The sequence below is a fragment of the Symphalangus syndactylus genome, chromosome 9 (assembly GCF_028878055.3).
Source record: "Symphalangus syndactylus isolate Jambi chromosome 9, NHGRI_mSymSyn1-v2.1_pri, whole genome shotgun sequence".
NCBI classification, from domain to species: Eukaryota; Metazoa; Chordata; class Mammalia; order Primates; family Hylobatidae; genus Symphalangus; species Symphalangus syndactylus.
Window position 1 is genome coordinate 118922973 of NC_072431.2, and position 17450 is coordinate 118940422.

The 17450-nt window shown below is 36.3% G+C and overlaps 1 protein-coding gene across 16 annotated transcripts in view; it reads right to left on the minus strand.

The window, feature by feature from the left end:
* FOCAD (focadhesin) overlaps window positions 1-17450 on the minus strand; it is a 322164-nt gene that overhangs the window by 242097 nt on the left and 62617 nt on the right. For 15 of the 16 annotated variants that reach the window (XM_055294111.2, XM_055294104.2, XM_063609849.1 and 12 more), the window contains 3 exons: window positions 9158-9259; window positions 4123-4327; window positions 738-944 (listed from right to left, as the gene is read on the minus strand). In XM_055294111.2, coding sequence (XP_055150086.1) covers window positions 738-944; window positions 4123-4327; window positions 9158-9259 — 514 coding nt within the window. Of the gene's footprint in view, window positions 1-737; window positions 945-4122; window positions 4328-9157; window positions 9260-11953; window positions 11986-17450 lie in introns of those variants that run through there. The other variant, XM_055294116.2, reaches the window with a different exon arrangement.

Genomic DNA, 17450 nt, shown 5'->3' on the forward strand with positions numbered 1-17450 from the left:
TCTCTTGAGGTCATAGAATTTACCTTTTCATCTATGTATTCTATAAAGCCTGGCATATAGTAAATGTTCAATACTTGTGTTCTGCATGAATAAATGAAAAAAAAAGTCACAGTGGTGATCTTTAATTGATGACCTGAAGAGTATTTTAATGATTTCTTTTTCTAATAAATGATATTAGTAGTAGTGCAATAGCAATATGCTCTAACGGTATTAGATCAAAATGCCTCTGATACGCACACTAAATGAGCAGATCCACCCAGTTATTGAAAGACTCACTTGAGTGATAACTGACACAATAAAATGTCTATCTGATATGGTTTGGACCTATGGCCCTGCCCAAATCTCATGTCGAATTGTAATCCCCAATGTTAGAAGTGGGATCTGGTGCAGATGACTGGATCACAAAGGTGTTCCTCATGAATGGTTTAGCACAATCCTCCTGGTCTGTTCTTGTGATAGTGATTGAGATCTGGTTGTTTAAAAGTGTGTAGTATCTCACACCACTCCTCTCTCTCACTCCTGCTCCAGCCATGTGAAGTGCTGGCTCCTGCTTCACCTTCCACCATGATTGTAAGTTTCCTGAGGCCTCCCCAGAAGCTAAGCAGATGCCAGCACCATGCATCCTGTACAGCCTGCCAAACTGTAAGCCAATTAAACTTCTTTTCTTTATAAATTACCAAGTCTCAGGCATTTCTTTATAGCAATGCATGAACAGTATAATATACTACTATCCTTACCTCCTTCAGAAGTTCAACACTGTGCTCTAAAAGGTGAATTAAAGATGAACATTCACCAGTTATCTTTAAGCTGACTTCACTGACACACAGCAGCTGAAGAGTCATCTGGGTAAGCTGAATTTTCCAGAAAACAGGATGATGCAAAAGGCTTAAATATACTTCCTCAATAAACATCATCGCTTCTGTTGTCTGTATCAAATCTTTTACCTGTTTAAAAAAGTCATTATATGATATTAAAAAATACACAAACTAAAAGATAATTTTAAGGTACACAAAAAGCTTTCAACAATATAATTTTTTCTCTAAACCTATAAAGACTTAAAGGAGATGAAAAAAAGTTACAGAACTCAATGAAGGATTAACTATACAACTGCACCTTATCCTTTGGTTATTAACCAAAATCCAATTTGATGCTGTTTTTGTTACTGCTGGCTGGCACAAATTTCTTTTCCTTTATTTTTCTAGCTTCTCTGAGTGCAGATATCTTAAAACAAGTTACATGACAATGACAACATGTTGAGGGAAATTAAGTTTAGTTTTGAATTCTCCAAATGAACTCTCATTTCTACAATTCCAACATAGATACCTGACAATAACGGGTCAGCATATTATTCTAACACGGTACTAAGCCCTTTATCTGCAAGATACTTGCTCAGGCAGCCTTAACTGAGAGTATCATTTCCACACTTGGCAGATATAGTAAAAGACCATATTCAAATGGTAGAGTGTCTTCTCAACAGGCTAACGTATTAGATAGGAAGGACTTGGGTGCTCTTGACAATCCCAATGCAATTCAAACCCAGCTGTTCTGATCAAAATTCTGGAGTTGGTATTAAGGATATGGTCCTGCTCACAGACACATTGGCATTTCCCAGAGATTACAAACAATGGACCATCTGCTTCAATCAGGAGCCTGTGTCTGTTAAATTCATCAAGAAGAAAGCCCACGGTTGACCGGCTGTACCTTTTACCAGTGGTTATCACCATAATAACTCAAATGACTATTAGTTATACACAGAGAGAAAAATTAGTTGCTAGCAAACAAGAGAAAAAAGATATTAAAAGATCAAAGAGAAGAAATAGCAGAAAACATTGTTATAAAAAATAAACATAAACAGTCTGGTATAAATTATTTTGCTCTCTTGCAAACATACAGTAGGAAAGTCAAAAGGCCACAGAGAAGAGACAGATTTAAAATAAAGCCTAATGTTTACTTGACAATATATTTCCTTGAGTGCATTTAAGCATACATTTCTAATTTTCCATAACAAAAAAAGTTCAAAAGACAATCTCAGCAAGCTAGCATTAAAGGCTCTCTAATCTTTAACATTATCAAAGTTCTAAACAAGCATAATTTTGAAGTAACATTCTGTCTTTATGTAGAAATACATTATTTAATAATACAATAGGTAATATGTGAGGTGACAAGAGTCATAATTAAAATGAAAAGGACGATTCTACATCTATAAAATGAAAGAGCAACTGGAAAGAGAAGAAATAGAAAAAGGAGTTTCACTGACCATTCTTTCATCATTGGTCAACAAGGTTGCATGGTTATTTCTAAACTTGTTTTTTAAAATTTAAATGTGATTCTGTCTTAGTGCTCAGTATAAGTAAGACCACATCAACAGCATTATAGTCAGCTCTAAGAAGATCATTTCACAGTAGCATATTTTGAGCACCAATAAACTAGAAAATTCCTGGCAAAACAAAACAGAGAAAAGTTGGGAAACCATTTGCAATGGAGAGATTAAGAAAGTGAAGAAAAAAATAAGGAAGGGAGCGAGGTGAGGAGGAAAGGAAGGAAGGAAAAATGGGAAGGAAAGAAGGGAGAAAAACAAGACAAGATAGGATACAGATGGTTTTTTTTAAAAGCTTATTTCATTTTGTTCTGAGAAGAATGGAAATGAACGAATTAGAAAAATGAAGGTCAAAAAGTACTTGCTAAAAAAAATGGTTGCCTTGCAAAATAGTATGCTTCCTCTATCACTAAAATATTCAATTAGCCATGAGATAGTCATGTTTCAGAGAGCATAAGAAACATCTGTATTGGGTGGGAAATGCATGATATTGTCTCTAAGACCATGTCCAACCCTCACATGCTTCATTCTAATAAAGCTGATTTGTTAAACTGATTAAGTATGCTAATGTCACTAGTTCCAGTACTTCCAAATGATGTATCCCCTTTTTTCTCACATAACTGTTAGGTTAAAAAGCCACAGATTCCCAGAAATATTCCACCGAGCTCATTTCTAAAAGCATTTAAGCTTGTCAACACAGGTTCATAAGATGAAGAGAAACCTTTGCCAAGGAGCACAGAACAGGGTAATGCAGCCATGATGTGAAAAATGTACCCTAGTTCAAGATGTTCCGCCTATACATTGCTTTATTGCCCGCACGAAACGAAAGCTTTGGAAAAGCCACAGGAGAATTCATTTTAATTAAATTTTCTCTGCCTTGATTACAGGAAAGCCTATTTATGAGTCGCAGAGGAAAGATTTACTCAAGTCACTCCCTGCTAACACAAACTTAAAGCAGGTCATGTGTGACCTCAAGTGATCACTTTGAAATATGTTCACAGATTCCCTCCATCAGCTAAGCAGCATGGTGCTCAGATTCCAGGCAAATAGCAAACCTGGATGATGGGAAGAGATGGACTGATAAATGAATCACTACACTAAAATCACAACACCTGGGCAACTGGATTTTTTTTTCATATGCAGTTATAGAGACAATGACTCATATTTCTCTTTCCCCTGAATTGTGTCTGTGTTTTATCCATACCTCTGTTAACCACCTTTCATCTTTCTACTTTGAATTATAAGAATATATGTACAGTACTTGTCCTAACTCATTTACTACATGTGCGCTTCTCAAGAGCAGGATCCCTGAGAACTGCTGCATATGTTGCAAGGGTACATGTGGAAGCTGGAATCTAGCCGGCACTCAGCTGGCCAGGCTTTGCATCCTCAGAGCTATTTTTGCCCTGAGACACATCTTTTTTTTTTTTTTTTTTTTTCAATGTGCACAGAGGTCTTTTTTTCCCTTGTTACTGTCCCAATGTCTACACAGAAGAAACTCAACTCAAAATCTTTAACCTGATAACTGTTTCTTAAACAAAGGAAAGTTTTCATGCTTGCTATTCCCAAAATGGACTATGTTGATTTATAATTTCTGTGTATTTAGTTAACATCGAATATAGTATATTCATATTAAATCTAGATTTTGTTTCTTTCATCTTCCCCAAAAGATTGTAAGCATTTCTAGAGCGAGGATCATGTCTGAGTTTGCCAAATCACTTATGTTCTAGAACGACTTTGTCTATGACAATAACAACACTTACTGATGCCGATGCTGTATTTGTGGAGGAGGACAAAGACCTTACCTGCAAACATGGAACTATGTCACAACACAGTTGAAGTATCTGCTGTTCTAGGATTGATGGTTGATCTTTGTCACAAAGAACCTGGGGTTGAAGTAAGACTTTCAGCAAGGCCAGTCGGAGTTTAGCATATTCTTGTAACTGAGATGGTTCACAATACAGATACCACAGAAATGGTGCCATTATTTGAATGCATGAAACTTCTGACCTATAAGACATGAAATACATTAGCCAGTTATTGAGTTAAACACACTATAAAGCAGGTAAGTGGCAAACATCAACTTATAGTTCATGACATAACATAAACTACCAAATCATCAAGTGTAACTTCTTTTTATGATTCTTCTATTCCACTATGACCTGCCTACATCTATGCCAAACAGTTCTTTGTACACTGAGGAAAATTATTCTACACCTGGAGACTGTAAGCTAGATGCCCAGGATGAAGACAGTCTCTATTTGCACATAGAATAGCAGCTACATCTCCAAAATCAGTGTTTGGTGAACACAAGAATCATCTGGGCTGGGCACGGAGGCTCATGCCTGTAAAACTCCCAGCACTTTGGGAGGCTGAGGCAGGCAGATCACGAGGTCAGGAGATAGAGACCATCCTGGACAACATGGTGAAACCCTGTCTCTACTAAAAATACAAAAATTAGCTGGGCGTGGTGGCACGCACCTGTAGTCCCAGCTACTCGGGAGGCTGAGGCAGGAGAATCGCTTGAACCTAGGAGGCAGAGGTTGCAGTGAGCCAAGATTGCTCCACTGCACTCTAGCCTGGCAACAGAGCGAGACTCCATCTTAAAAAAAAGAATCACCTGACAACCTTTCTAGAATTACAGATGTCAGGATCACCTCTCCAGGAGTATGACACAAACATGCATTTTTGGAAAAACTCTACAGGTCAGGATCTACATAAAACAAATCCAGACAAACATCCCAAGATGATTATGATGACAGTTAACATTTACTTGTTAACCTGTTAACCCTTACAGTGTTCAAGTTACTGCATTTTATGTCTTCAAATCCATTTAATCCTCACCACAACCCTCTGAAATAAAAAATAATATTATCCTCATAACACGGATAAAGAAACTGAAGGAGAGAGAGGTGAAGTAAGTTGTCAAGGTCTTCTTAAGCACTTCCCACTCTACAAATCTTTCTTATTTAGATTTCATTATATCCTGAAAACTCCTAGTCCAAATTCACTAAAATACCAGAATGATCATCAAAAATAAAAATATGGTCATGGCATTAACTAGCTTCGTTTCTTGCTCTTCATTCACCACTAAACCACACTAAACTCCTTTCAGGTCTTTATCAAGTCATCTGGGCTTTCTTCTCACTTGCTATTCCCTCTACCTGTAATATTCTCCCCTTCTCCCTTCCTATTCCTTCTCCTACCTAGCTTCTATCATCCTTCAGTTATCTGCTTTAAAATGACTTTCTCAGGTCCTTCCTTGACACTTCACCTTGATCAGATCACATCAGATGTGCTTTTAAGACACAATGCCTTTATTGTCATTACATTTTTTAAGAGAGAGGGTCTTGCTACATTGCCCAGGCTAGAGTGCAATGGCTATTCACAGGCACAATAATAGTGCACTCCAGCCTTGAATTCCTGGGCTCAAGCAATCCTCCTGCCTCAGTCTCCCAAGTAGATGAGACTACAGGCTGTTATCATTACATACATAAAGATGGGAACAACAGACACTTGGGACTCCAAAAGGAGGGTGGGAAGGAGGGAGGACAAGGGCTGAAAATTTTCCTATTAGGTACTTTGTTCACTACTGGGTGACAGAATCAATAAAAGGCCAAACCTCAGCACTACACAATATACCCTTCCAACAGATCTGCACATGTACCCCTGAATCTAAAATAAAAGGGAATTTTTTTATTATAATAAAATAAATAATGCTTGACAACATAGTCTTATAATACCATACATTTCATAGCAATGTGATTTCAAAATGCCATTAACATTAATGAAAATGTAAAAGTTACCAAGCCAATTAAATTTTATTCATTCATTAATTTATTCACTTGGTAAAATTTACTGACCACCTACAGTATACCTCACTCATCTACATGATGGAAACAAAGCAAGAAATAAAAATAGATTAAGTTCCTGCTCTCATAGAGCTCACAGTCTGAAGAAATTTTTTAATCATAGGCTCAAATACTTATACAATCTATAAAAATCAAAAGGACTTTTCACTTCATAATTATTACTGAAACATATATCTTTATCACACCTTCTACTTTAGGTAAACTAAAAAAAGATAGATGAAGGAATCAGATAATGTATGTATAGAACACAAAGTGAAAGTTTCCAGAAAAGAGATTTAAGAAACTTCCTTCTCTATCTTTCTTTAATAATGTATTATTCCCCAAAGAATAAATACTATCTGGGTATCAAAAGCATCCATGGATAGCTTATCGGTTTTCTTCTACTTTGAGATGCTGAAGGTGAAATGTAAGGTTCATACAAAGAAATACATTTCCAAGATGCCATTATGATTTGACATCAGGAGCAAACGTTGAACTTCCTTAAGGACAATATACTATTTAAAAATCCCCTTGGCTTAATCTGTTCTGATTTTAGATTCTGCATGTGGTATCTGATGATTAATCATCACTTCAGTGGAGTAAGAAATTACCAGGGCTTAGGAAAAAATGAATATTAAAAAAACAGGTAATCTGAAATCCCAAAGTGATTTAAAATGTTTTAAAATGTAACCAATTGTGTATGTACCTACATACAAGTCTTTTATATTTAAGTTCACCACTAAGGGAGAAGTACTAAAAAAAAACAGACCTAGACAGAGAGTATAAAAACGGAGGCTTGGGCCAGGCACGTTGGCTCACACCTGTAATCCCAGCAATTTAGGAGTCCAAGGCGGGTGGATCACAAGGTCAGGATATTGAGACCATCCTGGCTAACACAGTGAAACCTCGTCTCTACTAAAAATACAAAAAATTAGCCGGGCATGGTGGCGGGCACCTGTAGTCCCAGCTACTCAGGAGGCTGAGGCAGGATAATGGCGTGAACCCAGGAGGCAGAGGTTGCACTGAGCCAAGATTGTGCCACTGCACTCCAGCCTGGGCAACAGAGTGACTCTGTCACAAAAAAAAATAAAAATAAAAATAATGGAGGCTTTAGGCCCAACTCCACTACTAGCTAGCCAAGAAACCTTCAGTAAGTCATTTAATGTTGCTCTCCTCAGTTCTCTCATCTGAAAACTTATGTTAGACTAGATAAAGTAACCCAGACTAAAATCCATGATACTACCAATTTGCACCATTCTCAAATTCTCAGTTCCTGAAAGGTTAAAGTCATAGGCCTTCAATAAACGAATGCAGAATTTAATTATAAAATAATACCCAAATACTGTGTGCAGAGGTGCATGCCTATACTCCCAGCTACTCAGAAGGCTGAGAGAGGAGGATCACTTGAGCCCAGGAGTTCATGTCCAGCCTGGGCAACATAGCAGACTCCCATCTCTTAAAAATAATAATAATTATAATGCCCCCCAAAAAAATCTAGCATAAAGATATACTGTCATTTTAGGACATATACATAATATTAAAATGAACATAGATAGCTAGCTATCCTTACAACATTTTGCTTTCTTCCCATAATTGTGAATTGCTACTCATACTCTTATTAAATTAACAATCTGTCACTCAGGCTGAAGTGCAGTGGTACAATCTCCGCTCACTGCAACCTCATTTAAAGAAATCCAACATTTATAAGGCACCTAGAAATGTGCCAAGCATCATTAATACAAAGAATAATGAAACACAGTCCCTGCCCTCAAGGTTTCACAGTTAATACAGGAGAGTAATTATGAGAATGTCGCAACTGCAAGGTATTATGTAACCATGCAAGAGACACGCCTAATACAGCTTCTAGTAAGAAAAGACCCTAGGACAAAAAAATGCCTAAACAGAGATTTCAAATAAAGAAATTTATCAGAAAGAGAGTGGGGTAAGATTCAAGAGAGTACAGTAGATACCAGCAAGTAAAAACAAGGAGAGAAGGAAACAGCACTGCTTCCTGTGTGGAACACAAGGCAAGTCAGTGTACTGCTAAAGCATAAACTGTGAGATGAAGATAAGAAAAGATAAAGCTGGTGAGACAGATTGGAACTGCATCATATACTAAGCCTACTATGACATATTAGATTTTATCCTATAGTCCGGGAAATTTCAAACTGTTTCAGAAACCAATCCTTTTTGTTTTCCCATAGAAAGCTTCCATAAGATATCAACAAGAAAGTGCTATGAAAACAGAGCTGAAGGGGTGGGAACACGCTCCATGCTTAGCCCATGCACTGCAAGTGCAGTTTGAAAACCACAGCCGCAGAGATTTAAGCACGGGAGTGATACTGTAAGATCTGCTCTCTTGATATATCCTTCTGAGGGATGTTTAGAGAATGGATTTGAGCAGGACAAGACTGGAGGCAGAGACACCAGTTAGGAACAGGTGGCAAAAGCCACAGCAAGAGATATTGAGGCCCTGAACCAGCATCATGGTAGTAAGGATAGAAGAAAGGGGAGTAGCTTTGAGAGCCATCAGGAGGCCTTGGTGAAAGTACACTAACTGCACATATGGTGGCTATCTGATCCCACTTGGCAGTAATACTTTATCTCAAATGGCAGTTTTCTAATGGAGAGACTAACTCAGTAGCCAATTTCCAGGGGGAAGAACCCATCTCCTATATGTATTGTGTAGTAGCTTACTGAATTTTTCTAGCCAACTTTCCTAACCACTTACCAATGCTTAACTTCTTTAATAATAGCTTTTCTCATATTCAATATTTCAACAACCAATAAATCTGGTAGATTTTTTTCTTTTACTCTTTAAAAGAAAATAGAAAACTACAACCTGCTCTAGGATGGTTCTTCAGGAGAAAACATTATAGATCAAAGCAGCTAAAAAGAAACAAAACAAAACAAAAAAAAACCTAGCTCTAAAATTAGCATATACCATTCTGTCTCTCACACTTTATTTTACATTTTTATTTTACATTACCTTTCAGGGCACTGCTGGAAAAACGCTGTCAGCTGCTGCAAAAACACCGGCCAGCAATCAGGTCTGTGTTCAAGCACAGTGATCAAAGGATGAGGATGATTTCTGAAAGACACAGAAAGTCACATGGGAAGCTGTCATTCAGGACTACACATTTTCAATATCCAAATACAGCAGCAAAGAGGCCAATACCATCTAGAGACTTTTTTCACGATTCATAATTGTCACAAAATGATCACTTGCTCCATTTGTTGCAGAGTTGGTTCATCAGAACTGACTCTCTCCCCTGCCTTTATCTAACATTTTTGCAGAAAACAAATGGACCCAGGAGCCTCAGAGATCCAAATTTGGGAAGGGACTCTTCCATTTAACAGCTCTGTGACTTTGGCCAAGCTCCTGAATCCAGCAGCTCTCTCATATCCATCCCCTTGATCCTTCATTCCTAGAAGTTACAAGCCACCTCCTCCTCCTGCTACTGCTGCTCTCTTTCCAATCCTGGAAAGTTCCATTTCCTCCAACCTTACCCCAACCCGTAAGCTCTGTCTCTCCCTCTCTGTTTCCAGGTACTTCATTATTCCCATTGTATGGTTCTGCATTTCCCCAGCATATTTAAGAATAGAAAAAAGGAAATATTCCTTCCATCTTAACAACTATCCAAACTGAAGATGCATAAAATTTCTGTTGAATGCAGATGAATCCTTTTATTTGAGCTACTTCTATTAAGATGCCTAAAGAGACTATATAAAACATAAAATCTGAAATTTGAAGGATTCTCAAAGAATGGGGTTTAACCCTCTCCCAAAAAAAAGCACAACCATGAGTGATTTTAAACAGTTCAAAAAGGCTACTCTACTAATGATTGTAAATTGGTCAGCTTTTTAAACTATTAAGTACTATACAATTTTTAGCTATTATTTATGTGGCCTTTTCCTCCAAGAAAACATTTAAATAAAATTTAAGGCTGGATGCAGTGGCTCACGCCTGTAATCCCAGCACTTTGGGAGGCCGAGACGGGTGGATCACCTGAGGTTGGGAGTTCGAGACCAGCCTGACCAACGTGGAGAAACCCTGTCTCTACTAAAAATACAAAATTAGCCGGGCATGGTGGCACATGCCTGTAATCCCAGCTACTCAGGAGGCTGAGGAAGGAGAATTGCTTAAACCTGGGAGGCGGAAGTTGTGGTGAGCTGATATCATGCTATTGCACTCCAGCCTGGGCAACAAGAGCAAAACTCCGTCTCAAAAAAAAAAAAAAAAAATTAAAATGCTCATTGTAAAAACATGCAAACTACAGAAATATCAATCTTTTTAGCATAAAAGGAACCACATACATAATGCTATTCTTTAATTTTAACCCAACTATATATCTCCAGCAATGATTTTTCAAAAAAGAGTAGCAATCAGACCATCAGTTACACTCAAATGATTTTTTAAGATTGCCTTCGTGGTGATTCTCAAAATGTGATGCCTTACTAGTAAGATCAACTGGGAACTTGTTAGAAATGCAAATTCTCAAGCCCTAGCCCGGACCTAATAAATAGCCCTGCAGGAAATTCTGATGCACTGCTATAAAGCAGTGGTTCCTAATCTTGGTTGCAAGTTAGATTACCTGTAGAGCTCTTAATACTAATGCCCAGGTCTGTTATCTTAGATTGCTAGGAATGAAGTTTGTCCCTTAGCAATTTTTTAAAACTCTACAGGTAATTTTAATATGTTACCAGGATTCAGAACTGCTAAAAGTAAAAACTACTGCAGGGGTGTTGGGGGTGGGAAATGTACTATTTTTTTTCTCTTTTAAAAACAGAAGAGTACAGTAGATCTATCACGTTGAAACACATGTGAAACACCTCTCTGACACTACCACACAGTTTCTGGGTATAACACTATCTATTTCTTCTTAACCTCACCTAACCTATCATGTACTAACTTCACGTGCTGGCAGCCTCCCGTTTGCTAAAGAACAGGCTATTTCTGACTGATGGGAATGCTACCATTGCTAAGGGATCACTCCAAGCAACTTTTTATGCCAAAGCTCAGAAATCATATCAAAATCATTCATGTTTCCCAATTCCAAACCCTTTGGCAGTTAAACCTACCTAGAATTTGCTTCCACTTTGGTTGCCACAAATACTAAGAAAAATATTACAAATTCTAAAAGCCTCTCAGGTATGTAATATCAGATGAAATTCTTAGATTGAAAGTTCAGCAGGTCGTGTTCAATTAAAACCACAAAACAGGCCAGTAGCAGTGATTCACACCTGTAATCCCAGCACTTTGGGAGGCCAAGGCTGGAGAATTGCTGGAGGCCAGGGATTTGACATCAGCCTGAGCAACAAAGTAGGACCCAGTCTCTACCAAAAACAAACGAACAAACAAACAAAAAAACACTCACTACATAAAAGGGAAGAAACAGCAGAAATAGTATCTACAATTATTTCAGCAGCTTTGGGTTCTTCTGATAAGAACCATATTGCTATAAAGAGTATCAGATATAATCATCCATTAATCTTCCAGATAATGGTGGCGCTTATAAATATTTAAAAAGAAAACTCAACAAGTTATCACACAGTTTTTGTGTGGTCATAAGGCACTGAAGTGCTTTTCAATATTCTTCCTTTATGAGTCATCTCCCTTCCACCCTTCACACCCCACCAAAAAAACTGCTAAGAATCTATCTCCTTTTTAAAATACTCAGTTTTGTCCAAATCGAATCAGGTCAACAGAAATAAAAAATAGTATAAAATGAGATTAAAAGTGATGTATATATGGCAAACAATTCTAATTTACATTTATGCATACCGAGGGAGCCACTCCAGCTTTGTTGCATGATGCCGAAGGCCTGTTTTGCTAGCTATTGGATTCAGCAGATTTTATTTAGTATCTCAGACCTAAATTCAAAAAATGAGATTAAGTAGAATATAGTAGGATAGGGATCATAAAGATTAATTACTGATTTAGACATCTGGATAATTAACTTTTCCAAATAATTGATCACGTCAGATCTGAGTGGCAATATTGCAGGTAATGATACACAATATTGATTCTAAGAAGCTGAAAAGCTTGAGGGAAAAGGGAAGTATAAGAGGAGAACACTGAATCTTCCTGTTGATCAGCATTTGATTACTAACATACTATTTCAACTAAGTATACTAACCTATAATCAATTATAATTGCCACAATTTTAATACTTTAATCATGATGAAGCAAAGAGCTAAATTCTCCCTTAAGAGTCATCAAATTGGTATGTAATACATATATAAAATAATCCATAAAGCCTTAGGCTCACATAATAGAATGGATGTATTTTTTAATTCAATAAACTTCATTGCACAACTGCCCATGCATGAGAGTTTCTCAGTCTTAGCACTACTGACATTTTGGGCCACATAACTCTTTATTGTGTGGGTCGTCCTATCCACAATGGAATGTTTGGCAGCATCCTGGCCTCCACCACTAGATACAAGTAGGATTTCTCCTAGTCATGACAATCAAAATTGTCTCCAGATATTGCCAAATATCCCCTGGAGGAAAAAATTGCTCCTGGTCAAGAATCACTGCATTGAGTAAACGACAAGCACTATGGAAGGCACATCACCAAAGAAAGCATTGCACCAGTCCCAAATTGTTAAAAAAAAAAAAAAAAAAAAAAAAAAAAAAAAGGCTATGCTTCCACTTTCACCTTTCCTAACACTGAACAAAAAGTAGTTAATCAATCATGATCAAAGTTGTGATTTTCTCATGGAAATATAGTTATCAAACTGGATGCACAAGAGCAACAGAACACAGTAGAAACTAGAAGCCTTAAAATGGAAAACAAATGTCAAATTATTCCTTTGGGAAACATAGAATAAAGGGCATTAAAGAATATTCATGCTAATTTGGGTATGACAGAAAATGAAGTTATTTTCCTATTTAAAAAATTATAATTAAAGCATTTAAAATTCCATAAGGCTAAGTATAGCTCAGTCTTGCTGTATTCAAGAGTTGATTATTACATTTATGGATTACTCAAGATTTTTCTTTACTTTCTTCCTCTCACCCACTGCTTGTTAGCCTTTCCATTTTTTCAAGTACATCCAACTGAGAAAGGTCAAGGTAAATGAAAGGATCCACAATTTAATTGAGTCAAGTTAACAACTTTAAATTGGAAGCATTATTGATCAAAAAAGGGAAGAATGTGGTATGAAGAACGCCAAAACACAACCTGAGTCATGCCTCAAATTTCTAATTATCCCCAAACCGGCTATTCAAGTTATGAATACTAAGTTGCCTAACAACACTTTATTCAAAAGGATAGATGGGCTGATGAATCAGCCCGATCACTTGTAAATAAAACTAACAGTAGCAGACAATAAGCTATACAAGTTTTGAAAAAATAAACACAAACATTGCACATTATCATCATTATTATTATTTATATTAATATATGCAGTGGCTACAGAACACTATCAGAATTATTTACTATTATGTAGCCATGTCCATATCTCAGAAGAAAATAGAAGTGGAGAGGTGAGATAAAATTGTGAGGGAAAAAAAAAATTGTGAGGGAAAAGAACTGAATTAAAAGAATCAAAATTCCAAATTTACATCCTGGCTCTGCCACAAATCATGTGATCTCAAGCAAGAGAATTAACCTCTCTTGGCCAAAGTTTCTTCACCAATAATAAAATAAGGCAATCAGACTAAATACTTTCCAGAGCGAATACTGTATAACCCAAGCCACCCATTAAAACCCTAACCTTAGTACTGCTCAGGACTACAGATGCAAACAAACCCTGCAAAGGCAAAAAGTATTAAAGATGGGAGCTTTCAGCTACTAATAATTCTGTCCCAAGCTTAAATGGCTCTAAGGCCAACGTCTAATAAAATCTAAGTCCTCAAAAAAAAAGGACTTCTATTTTTAGCTCAGAGACAAATCACCCTATTTTTTTTTTATTTCAGGAGGAAGTGATATGTCCAGAAAGAGCCCACAGAAATTTGTAAATCAGAATTTCCTAACTCCTGAGATAGCCAATAAATTCTGCTTTCTCCTTAAAAGAGAATTATATTATTTCTAAATATCAAGATCAATACAAACCAGGCAATCAGGTCACCCTTCATTGGTCTCTAGTGCCTCTAATGTCTCCTTTACTGTGTGCGTTTTTTTTTGTTGTTGTTATTGTTTTTCTGCAATAGATGATCCAATTTGTTGTACATTCTTTGGCACTTCCCCATTTCGTGATTTGCAAATATTTTAATTGCTATTTTAAGTAAAGCATTTAACATAATACCTAGCAAATAAAAGAACTACGTAAGTGGGTACGATTATGATTATCATCAAGATAGGTTTGTTTCTTAAATTACAGCATAAGCAGCATGAAAGCTGGGTATGTGTCTTCTTAATCTTTTTGTTTCCCTTTCAGTGCCAAATGCCTTTCTACAATAAACGTAATTATCACACACACACTTTCCCCAAATCACCTTTTTAAACTCTTAAACTGGTTGATTCATGTTGTTGCAAATGACAGAATAAACTGGATCATGGGAAGCCAATTTATCACAGTCCCTCTAGCACATTGTCCCAAAGTCAACACTTCAGAGAAGAAAAAAGCACAGAGGAAGCACACAGAGTTGGTACCTAATACTTCAGTGTTCCCACTCTTTATTAATATCATCAACAGCACAGGGCAGTACAGTACATGCATCCTAACAGAATGGAGTGAGGAAGGAATGAATGATAAATGCATGGTTCCCCCAGACTAGCGCAGAGGCAATGATAAAATATGTAACTGGATTTACCTTTCCAAGTATAAATACATCAATCCTAATAGAAATGAGGGGGTTAAAAAAAATAGTCTGTGATAGGCAAATCAAAAAGCAAAAGTTATCTGTAACCTTTAGATCACCTCAACCTTCTTGCTACATCTCTGAATATAGGAAAGCTATGATTTGATTTACATCATAAATTCAGCGACAGACACAGATTGCCTTTTCTGTGTGAGGAAACAATGCCTGCAGTCACCATGCATTTTCATGTATGCAGCTGTGACCCTGGCGCTTTCAGAAGCATAGCATAGCACTTACTACATCAAATATGCATTTTAAAAGCATTTCTCTACCTGCTCTGAATTTTGATTTGAAACTGGCTAGAAGCTAAAAGGAAGTTTTTAATCTGCAGATTTTAAGTTAAAAGATACATAATAAAAAATTATGAAGATTCCACCATAAATATTACTATAAAAAAATAATAATTCAAAAGGAAAAACTAAACAATAATTGTGAATTTCTATATATCCTATAACACAATTTTAAGACAAATGCATCTTTACCCCTCCCACATAAGCTCCTAGAAAAAGACTTGGAGAAAAGCAATTTCAATTTTGTCATTTTTGAGTCACAACATCTTTTCTTTGAGTCTATAAGGCAGAGACAGTATAAGATTCCTTTCTTTGAAAATATACTTCCTATTACAATGATTCTCCCCCAACAATGAACCTTTCCCAGAATCCCTTTTAGAGGGCCAGGGTTTTAATGCAACGGTGCCTGCCAATGTCAGAAGTCTAGAACTATTTTAAGTACAAAGTAATTGGTTAGGAGGAAACATAAATGTACTTAGGGATCCACAACCTTCCTTTCATTAAGTTGTGTGCTATGATCACTGGGGGAAAAAAAACACCTAGAGACAAACAAATAGGATAATAGGCAAAAATTACAACATTTTTGTGGCCTTAAAGACATTTATCAGCAAATTATAATACCAATCTTTCAATTAAACATCTGCAATTAGAAGAACATATAAAGTGTTTTCTGGTGGCTACTGCTAACTGGAAGACTGTATGATGGTTGCAGCTTATTCTAAAAGTCTGATTATAAATCCTAGGTGTAAACCCCAGGTGATTAGACCCATAAATTGTGAACAAAGACTTTCCTGAGTGGAAAAGAAGAAGGAAAAGAGGAAATGAAAACAGGAGAAAAACATGTAGCTAGAGAGAAAGAATGGAACTGCAAAGAGACAGATGGCCCTTGCAAAGTATTACTAGCTACGTTTTCTCAATTACTGCCCTACCTTCCTCTTTATCCTTAACTCTGCTGGGCTTTTTCAGGAGTGAACCTGACTACATCCTTTCCCATATTCTTTCTCTGATTTTTCTATAATGATTTCTACAAGCCCTCTGAAACCATATGTAAAATTTTTAGTATATATGCATGTGTACATTTTCTATAATAGGAGAAATTCCAAAACTTTTATGTAATTCTTAAAGATGGTCCCGACCACCCTCCCAAAAAAGGCTACATACCAGTAAATTAAACCTAAGTATATCTAAGGTAGTTGCTACAATTCAGTCTCATTAGAACTCCTGCTTTCAAAAAAAACTATAAAGACCATTTCCAAAAAAAAAGTTATATGATATGTTCTGTCCAGAAATGGTGGCTCCCTAAGTGTAAGTTTTTGTAACTTCAGTAAAATAAAAATAAAATTAATTATTGTATTAATGTATTCCACTGGTTTCAATCCCTTATGGCAGCTTGATTGTATAGGTGTCATACATTTATACCTCAGGAGATCCCTTCAGATAATATATTTAAGTATTGAAATAATCAACCCCCCAAAAGCAAAATGCTCACTTTGACAACAAAACCATATGATAATAGCTGATGGTCGATTTTTTTGAGAGTTAGAGGATGAGCAACATCATTAAGAAATAGTAAATGTAATAATGAAATGCATGTAGATATGAAAAACAATAACTAAACTACTCTAAAGACTACAGTTCATTTTCAGTAACTTACAAAAAGTAGTTTACCTTGAAAATATATATAAAAGGCAAAAAAAAACACTAAAAATGCAAATGGTCTTAGCATCAAAAAATTCCAGGATAAATAAAATTTTATATCTATGGAATGGATTAAAAGGAATGAAGTATGGATGCATGCTACAACATGAATGAAACCTTGAAAACATTATGCTAAGTGAAAGAAGCCACACTGTATTGTTCCACTTATAAGGCAAATCCAAAGACACAAATAGTAGTGTTTTCCAGGGGCTGGGAATAGAGAGTATTGGGAAATGACTGATAACGGGTATGAGGTTTCTTTTTGGGGTGATGAAAATATTCTAGAATTAGACAGTGATTATGGTTACGTAACTTTCTGACTATAATAAAATCTACTGACTTGTACACTTTAAGAGTGAATTTTATAGTACATAAATTATATCTCAATAAAAAGGCATTTAAAATATTTCAAACAACTCAGCCACATACTATCTTTAATTTTAGAATGCACATTTATCAGCAGTATAAGTATACTGCTAATG